At 36.2% G+C, this 8759-nt stretch overlaps 1 protein-coding gene and 1 long non-coding RNA gene across 3 annotated transcripts; one reads left to right on the top strand and one right to left on the bottom strand.

The window, feature by feature from the left end:
* Positions 1-1261: 1261 nt before the first annotated feature.
* LOC127852949 (uncharacterized) lies at positions 1262-3959 on the bottom strand. Of its 2 annotated transcripts, none has more exons than XM_052387034.1 (2): positions 3559-3959; positions 1262-2431 (listed from the first exon to the last, which is right to left on the bottom strand). In XM_052387034.1, exons 1-2 carry the CDS (start codon positions 3579-3581, stop codon positions 1756-1758), a joined length of 699 nt encoding a protein of 232 aa, XP_052242994.1. In that variant the 5' UTR covers positions 3582-3959; the 3' UTR covers positions 1262-1755. The 2 variants fall into 2 exon arrangements, with proteins under 2 accessions (XP_052242994.1, XP_052242993.1); XM_052387033.1 differs by having other exon boundaries at positions 3563-3953.
* A 901-nt stretch (positions 3960-4860) lies between these two features.
* Positions 4861-8525, top strand: LOC127852956 (uncharacterized). Its single transcript, XR_008036373.1, has 2 exons — positions 4861-5912; positions 6236-8525. It is a non-coding gene; the product is annotated as an uncharacterized LOC127852956 (long non-coding RNA).
* Positions 8526-8759: the final 234 nt, after the last annotated feature.

Here is an 8759-nt window from a genome sequence, read left to right as displayed (position 1 = left end):
TATGTATGTGATAAAGGTACACACGTTTTGATGTTTGTCATGCAATGTCATGATAGCATCAAGTATCGAAACCAAAATATAGCAACTTAATTAAGCGGAACATGTTTAAAAAATGGTCCAGTAAACAAACCTAATTGTTTTCTATATGTTATGACAATCCAATAACGTTTAACCTTTATGGTGATTTTAAAGTCATGCATGATCCCGTTTCCTCCACTCGTTAGCGGATAATACAAACCATTATCGTACTATGTTTTAAATAATTTTATTGAAAATCGATATAATGGCAGTTGCCTTAATGCGATTTAAAAACATATGTGTAAATAGGTATATTGAAGCATATTGTATTTGATTGCACAGGTGGTTAGCATGCGACTATGATATAATTTGATTATAAACATCATAAAAATTCACTATGCCTTATATTTATAATAAGGTGTTCAACTCGAAATGACCCGAAAAGGGGTTGCATCGCTTGGAACAGCTATTACTTCATAAATTTTGCAGCGATTTTCACGAACTTGGTCTTATTCAACGCAGAAATGAATTTCCTTTCTGGAAATGTACATATCTTGCAATATTTTTACAAATGCTGAGTCAAATTTCAAGAAAATACACGACACACAACTCGCGCGACCTACTCGTCAACGATCTGACCCGATTTAATTATGAAATCTTCACAACGTAAAGACACACCTTCGCGTTGGCCCCATGAAATCACTATTGTGTTTAAAATGTCGGCCAGTTGAAATTTATATAAACAAAGGTTTCAAAAGGCGCTGGACATTCAGTTTGATGCATAATGTAACGGCAAGAACGGTAAGAATGTTTTTTCTTACGTTTAATTAAATTATGGTATCGAGGTCCGTAAACTTGCAGGGAAAGTGCTCTTTAATCCGTGAAGTTTTCAGTCTTTGACATAAAATGAAGAAGCATTTGAGACTATTGATAATTATGATTACTCATTAATGTGCCTTTGGCGGCTAGCTCAGTTAATTGAGCGCTAAACTACATGATCCGTTAACTTCATATACAATGCCAAGTGCGGCCGCATAGTCATACAAATTTCAGTGTGACTGTTGCCCCTTTAAGTATGTGACTTAGTACAAGTTAACACGCTTACCCAGTTAACGCGCGGTGTTAACTGGCCGCTGTTTAATGACTGAAACATTGTCAGATACCGCGAAAAATCAAGACAAAAATCGCATTTATTTTCATCACATGAATATATTTAACACCGACTAGCACTTAAAGTGTGAACCAATAATTTAACACTTTATTTACAAGCAATAAACACATCTCGTACCGACTAGCAATTATAGTGGGAACAAATAATGTAACAAGTTATTTACTAGCAATGAACACATCTCGTACCGACTAGCAATTATAGAAGGAACAAATAGCGTAGCACGTTATTTACCAGCAATTAACACATCTCGTACCGACTAGCAATTAAACTGTGAGCAAATAAGTAAACACCTTATTTACAATAAATAAAAATATTTGATACCGACTAGCAGCGAAATTTTGCACAAATAATCAAACATATTATTTACAACACATAAACTCATTTGATACCGACCAGCAATAAAAGTTTGCACAAATAAATAAACACTTCTCAACTTTCGATGAAAACAAACACTTTTGAACATTCGCGTAACTATCATATGACACATGAATACAAAACTGATTTACACCAGCAAATATACGGATTAGTCCGTAAAAGATACTGAAACCCTGTCGCACACCACACGGTTACAAAATATTGCACCATGAATCGTTTTTCTTCCGTTCACTGGAATCTGTTTGAATCGCCGATGCTGTAAATCGTACATTTGAGCTTTTGTAAGACGACTGATAATTGTTTTCTTCTCTGGTCGTACTTGTGTTAGTTTCCAGCAAGTATTGACTGCCTGTTTTAGCGGATGTGACACAGCTCTCTTGGATTATCGTATCCCGGTTCGACTGCTGTTCGTATGAGTTGGTCGTGACGAAACTAGGAGGCGAATTGTAGTAAACCTTCCTAGCTACGGCTGAAGCATAAGTATTCTTACTGGTATCGTTATATGAAGGAGGAACTGATGACCCGGGGTAACTCTCCAAGGAGCCGCTATATATTCTTGTTGTTTGAATACAATCGTCTGAATCATCCGAATAACACGTATCCCAATTCCCATTCATCCTCTTGTAAGCCCCGTCTGGTCGTTTGTGCCAGTACCCGCCAGGGTTTCTGCGTACGTGCACTGAAGCGCCTCCATTGGTTGACGTCATTTTCGCGTCCGGAATGAAGAAGCCTACATCGACGTCGATGTGACGGCAGGCGCCAAGGCGCTCAAGCTCTCGGAATACCCAAAGGCGGCGGTTGTCGACCGTCACCCATTCTCCATCGTAATCAACCACAATGATAGGCGGAATCTCATCTATGCTCGTCCTGTAACCGAAATGTTGTTTTGTCAGAACAGATAAACAGCGACTTTTTTAGTAACAGAACTTCAGAAGCAACCTCTACAGCACCAAACCCGATTAAAAAATTATGTGATAACTTTAATAAGAATCAAGAGACCCGGTTACCATTCAATTGCATTTTTCACCGCTCCAACACATAGCATGAAATATATCAACACTCATTTTTTTAGAGAATAATTTGGAAATGCTAGATAAATGTGAAGCACTTCTTGTCAGGCTTCGGTCGGCAATATTAAGCTCCTTTTTATAAGTGTATTATCGTATGAACACTTTTGTTCTAACATGATCATGTTCCCGTGGGTGGGGGGGTGGGTAACTTCCTGTATACGGGTAAATAGGGGATGTGCTGATTTTATGGGGTGTGTTTTTCGACTAATATTATACAATGGGTATGGTTTTGAGCATCTAAGTAAAGATAAGGGTATTGAAATCATAAATTTGCTTGTATATAAATGCATATAGATTTGAAAGTATCAGTATCAAAATGGATATGATAAATGTCATTCTTGTATATAAATGGGTATCAAAAAGTAAATTTCAGTAGCGGGAAAGATATAATAGCAAATTCAATAAGTATACTGTATTGATATGAAAGAGATTAAATTTCTAGTATGAAATGTGTCCACTTTATCAAATTCTAGTGTTTAAATGGGTCAAGTTTATCAAACTTCTTGTATTGAAATGGGTCCACTTTCTCAATGGTATCGTATACAAATGGGTATGCTTTTTCAAAAATATTGTATTAAAATGGGTCTAATTTATCAGAGTTCCGGTATAAAAATGGGTCACATTTCGGAAGTCTCAGCGGGACACCCCTACCCTAAAATTTGGGAAGTTACCCCCCCCCCCCCCCTCCCGGGATCATGCTGAACGTCTTGCGTGAAATGGGTAATCTAGGGTGTGGAGGGAGGAGAGGGGGTACGACACGTGCATGTTTACGCCACGATCGGTCACTATACATATAATTACGCATAAATAGTGTTTGCCCTTGGTAATATATATTTATATCTATCATAGATAAGTATTCGTACATTATTTTTTACCACATATCGACTAAGAATCACATATTAAGAAAAAATATAGAATACATACTTACCTTCCTTCGCAAATATCATCTAATGTTTCTCCTATCAATACCCCGCCATAGTCGGATTTATCGTCGAAATAATTATTTATTGAGTCCTGTGAAAAAAGAACATCCGACGGTCGAATTCGCATTTTATAGATCTACTCCAAGAAAATGTTTTCGAATTCAGATTCTCTGCTTTTTATATACTGTTAATATGTACTACTGAGAATAGCATTTTCTGAAAATGCCTACCTAGGTTTTTATGGAAATGCGTTTTCTAAAAATAGATGTTTGTTTTCTTGTTTAGTTAAAATAAATAATTATTCATTGAGTCCTGTGAAAAAAGCACATCCGACGGTCGAATTTGCATTTTGGTTTACTATATCTATACTTCAATAAAATGTTTTCGAATTCGATTTTTCTGCTTTTTATATTCTGTAAATCTGTACTACTGAGAATAGCATTTTATGAAAAGCCTATACCTACGTTTTATGAAAATGCGTTTTCTAAAAATAGATGTTTGTTTTCTTGTAGGTGTTCAATCTGTGAATAGAGCATATGGAAGGGAATATCCGCCAGTCCATGGTCCGTGTATATACCGTCTTTTCGTTTTTCGTTTTGCATTCGACAACACGAAACACGAAAATAAACGCATATTAGTTCATATAGCGCGTGTACGATATCCAGGGCGTTTCTATTTTTAACTGGAACTCTCAGCAGTAAGTCATGACGTCACTCGTTTCGGACAAACATTTCGGAATCGCTCTGTGTAATGTACATGTTGCAGCTACACTGAGTGAGCAAGGTTAAAGGGATCTTTTCACGCTTTGGTAAATTGACAAAATTGAAAAAAGTTGTTTCAGATTCGCAAATTTTCGTTTTAGTTATGATATTTGTGAGGAAACAGTAATACTGAACATTTACCATGGTCTAATATAGCCATTATATGCATCTTTTGACGATTTTAAAACCTAAAAATTATAAAGCGTTGCAACGCGAAACGATTGAATAATTTGGAGAGTTCTGTTTTTGTCGTTAAATTTTGTGAAACTACGAAGATTGCTTATATAAGGTATAAAATACGTCAAGTATGTGTACTCGGCGGAATAGCTCAGTAGGCTAAAGCGTTTTTACTTCAGGACTCTGGCAGGACTCCAGGGGTCACTGGTTCGAAACCTGGTCCGGGCAATGTTCTTTTCCTTTTTGTAATTTTATTCTTGATTTTTTACTGGAGCTTTTACGAACCAATGTTTACATTTATCTATATAAAGCATTTAATGAATAAGTTAAAAAATGCCAAAATCTGTGAAAAGGCACCTTTAAATCTGTTTTTGAGATAAATATCGGGAAAAAACATGGTTACAACTAAACATTGCTGTTACGGAGATTGCAAAAGTGATTCAAGAACATTGAATAACGATGAAATTTTCTTTATTGGTTTCGGTAACGGATTTCCAAAGCAAAACGTTGATCGTGAAAAGTGCATGCGTTGGGTGCAAAACTGTGGACGTAAATACTTTACCATCGCAAATGTTAATAAAGATACATACATTTGTTCACTATATTTCGTTGGTGGAAAGGGTCCGACAGAAGAAACTCCAGATCCCGTTAAATGTGGAATAGAGCGTAGTGTTTTCACGGTTAGCTCTTTGGGGTTCGTTTACAACAACAACAATTATAACTTTCAACGGCACTAAATACAATACTCACGTTGGCATCGACTGGAATGCTCGTCAGGATGGCACCAAACGTCCTCGTCGTCTTCGAGGGAACTCGTCGCCGTCGGCTCGGCTCGTCTCGTCGGTTGCACGTCACAGAATGGAACTTATACATGTACTTCTGGGAATACACCTCCAGGCAAATACGTACTTAAACACACAGTCACCGGCTTACATACACATATACTTCTGGGAATACACTTCCAGGGAAAAACGTGTCATTGACACAATCACAGGCAACTCACAGACTCACATACACAGTCACAGACTCACTTATATCTTCTGGGAATGGCCTTCCAGGTAAATACGTGTTGAACACACATTAAATACAATATAATACAATACTAACAGGCTCACAGCTAGACACTGGCTAACATGCACAGGCTTAACCCCCTGGAACTACTATCGTACTCAGGGTTACACGCACAGGTTCACAGTTACAGGCTCAGAGTTACAGACACACATATACAATACAATACCATATACAATATACAGGCTCACAATTCCTCACACAATACTCACATTGGGACATAGGCACATAAACCCATCTACTCACATCAACGTCCCGTGCACAAGAGACCGTATTATCTCGTGCTACCCAGCATGCACTATACCGATTTGTCGCTGGTTCCCAATTACGGGCACCGGCACAACAAGAGGTAAAAATTGTCTAGAAATATATAAATAAATTGTGTAATGGCGGACAAATGCCACTACTGTATGCATGATTAATTGTTGTGTTGGAGTTAGACGTGTATGAATTTCAATACTTACATATATGTGTAAACAAGTATTTTTGTAGGTTAAGTTCGTAATATTGGATGATTATATTATATAATACTATACTAGGAACTTGAATAATAGGCTATACCCTAAAATAGACGTAACTGCATGGTTTTAGCATAATGCAGTTTGTGAGTGAAGATAATGCCAATTTTTATTAATTTATTAGGGCCTAATTGATTGATTTTTTTTTCAACAGATCATCAGAAAGAGAAAGAAACCTGCAGAAAGACTGCCCTACAAGTCAGCTAAACAACAGAGCATTGAAAAGAATGAAGCCGCCCAAACAATGCTTATGTTACCAAAGGCTGGTACAAGTTCAACTCCAGATTCATTAGAAACACAACTACCACAAGAGAGCACCTCAAATAACCCTACGTTGCCATCATTTACAAGCATTTGAATAAACTGCAAACCCCATGTACAAGAGAGAGAGAGTGCCAGACAGAAACACCAACTACAACCGATGTTGTCAGGTTGAAAATTCAAAACAGAATTTTGGAAAACAGTATCAAACTCTCCTCTGAAGATAAGTTCGAGATTAAAAAGCCAAAGAAAAAGCAATCTCCTCTGAAGATAAGTTCGAGATTAAAAAGCCAAAGAAAAAGCAATCATCTGAAATGAAAAATGCACAATCAAATCCTATCACTGAAACTTTCTGTGTGGACACCTTCAAAACTGATGATAAAGCATTCAAATTCTACACTGGTTTGACTTATATTCAGTTTGTATGCCTATGGAATTTCTTGGGAGACTGTACACAAAAAATTAAATTTTGGAATTCTAGTGTGACAAACCCAGACAAGACCCCTAGCCGTAGACCAGGGCGTAAGCGACTTATTTCACCTCAGAACCAGTTGTTTATGCTTCTTGTTCGTTTGCGGCTTGGACTGCTGAATCAAGATTTGGCATACAGGTTTAATACAAACACACGACAAGTATCGTCAATAATAATAACTTGGATTCAGTTGCTTTATAAACAGTTTTCAATGTTAAAAAAGTCAATGTTTGCTTCCAGGAGGAAAGTTAGAAAACATTTGCCGAAAAGTTTTAAAAAATATAAGAATATTTGCTGCATTATAGACTGTACTGAAGTTCATGTGCAATCACCTGGAAATTTTCAAGCCCAGGGCAATCAGTACTCTTCTTATATTAAAGGGCTATACTTCGTATAAATTTCTTGTTGCTGTAGCCCCAAATGGAGGTATTCTGTATGTTAGTGATGCCTTTGAAGGCAGTATCAGTGACAAAGAGATTGTTAAAGAATCAGGCTTTTTAGAATTTCTTGATCCAGGTGATGTTATAATGGCAGATCGTGGGTTTCTCATAGATGATATGTTAAATGAACGTAAGGTTAAAATGATTCGACCTCCGTTTCTTGGATCTAGGCATCAGTTAATCCCACAGGAAGAGGCATTAACTAAAGATATTGCAAAACATAGAATTCATGTAGAGCGTTCCATTGAAAGAATTAAAAAATTCAAAATTCTTCAGAGAATTATTCCACAGTCTTTGCAGCCAGTTTTTTCCCAGCTAGTTTTTGTTATAGCTTGTGTAGTGAATTTTCAGGAACCTCTTGTTAAATAAAGATTAGGTAAATGGACTTGTGATTAAAGAAAAAGAAGTCAATTTACATTCATATCCTGTTCAATTTATTTCATATAGGCAAAAGGATACAAAATAATATCACTCAACAAAGTTGTTCAACATATATTTTGTAAGGCTATTTTCTAGCAATAATTTATCTCAAATTTATTACAATTTTATAAAATTGTAAGCAATAAATGCATGTAGATGTATGTGTGATGTAAGTAATTATTCCTGTCTAATTTATTTTTCAACCTCTCCACATAATCTCAAATTAGATATATGTGAATCAAGTATAAATACATGAACTACGTCAAATAGAATAACAAAAAATGTAGCAATGAAACATTATCCAGGAATCTAGAGAATTACATGTGTATTTATGTGAATTTTATTCATTCACAATGTAATTTACATATGAGTCGTGTTTTGAGAAAACTGGGCATAATGCATTTGCGTAAAGTGTGGTCCCAGATTAGCCTGTGCAGTCCGCACAGGCTAATCAGGGACGACACTTTCCGGCCTAATTGGATTTTTGCTCAGAAGATACTTCCTTTAAACGAAAATACCATAAAAGCGGAAAGTGTCGTGCCCGATTAGCCTGTGCGGACTGCACAGGCTAATCTGGGATGACACTGTACGCACATACATTAAGCCCCGTTTTCTCAGAACGCGTCTCGTATGTATTTACAATTAAACATCAAGTTTGAAATTAATTCATCTTTGCATAGTGATACATGTATCTAGTAAGATGATTTGTATGCATTCTACTGAATATGTAGTTTTGTAAAACATGAAATAAGTTATGTGCTAAAAAATGTTTTCGAAATTGTTACAATAGCAGAAAAAATCTTGCATTATAATTTTGTGTGGCACCTAAATTTTAATAAAATTGAAAATAACTACTTGTTGCTGTCATTACTATTTTGATAGTTATTGTAGTAATTAAATTGAGCAATTTATACTGCACCAGAACTGACTTGTCATCACAAATAACTGACAACTCCTACGCATGATACAAGAACAAGGGACTGTTTCAATAAACATCGTAGCACTGTAGCACATATTTACTATATGATACATTTTTCGAATATGCTACCGGCCCTGTACCCAAGACTGTTTATAGTCCATTTATT

This window comes from Dreissena polymorpha, chromosome 12 (genome assembly GCF_020536995.1).
Source record: "Dreissena polymorpha isolate Duluth1 chromosome 12, UMN_Dpol_1.0, whole genome shotgun sequence".
NCBI classification, from domain to species: Eukaryota; Metazoa; Mollusca; class Bivalvia; order Myida; family Dreissenidae; genus Dreissena; species Dreissena polymorpha.
The sequence above is the reverse complement of the archived record's forward strand: the minus strand, read 5'-3'. Positions and strand labels throughout refer to the sequence as shown.

Bases quoted from the DNA above. Each gene is read 5' to 3' on its own strand.
- LOC127852949 (XM_052387033.1), bottom strand. From the start codon at position 3,684: ATGCGAATTCGACCGTCGGATGTTCTTTTTTCACAGGACTCAATAAAT. The intron at 2,432-3,562 runs GTAAGTATGTAT...TTTCGGTTACAG, and splicing joins GATGATATTTGCGAAGGAAG to GACGAGCATAGATGAGATTC.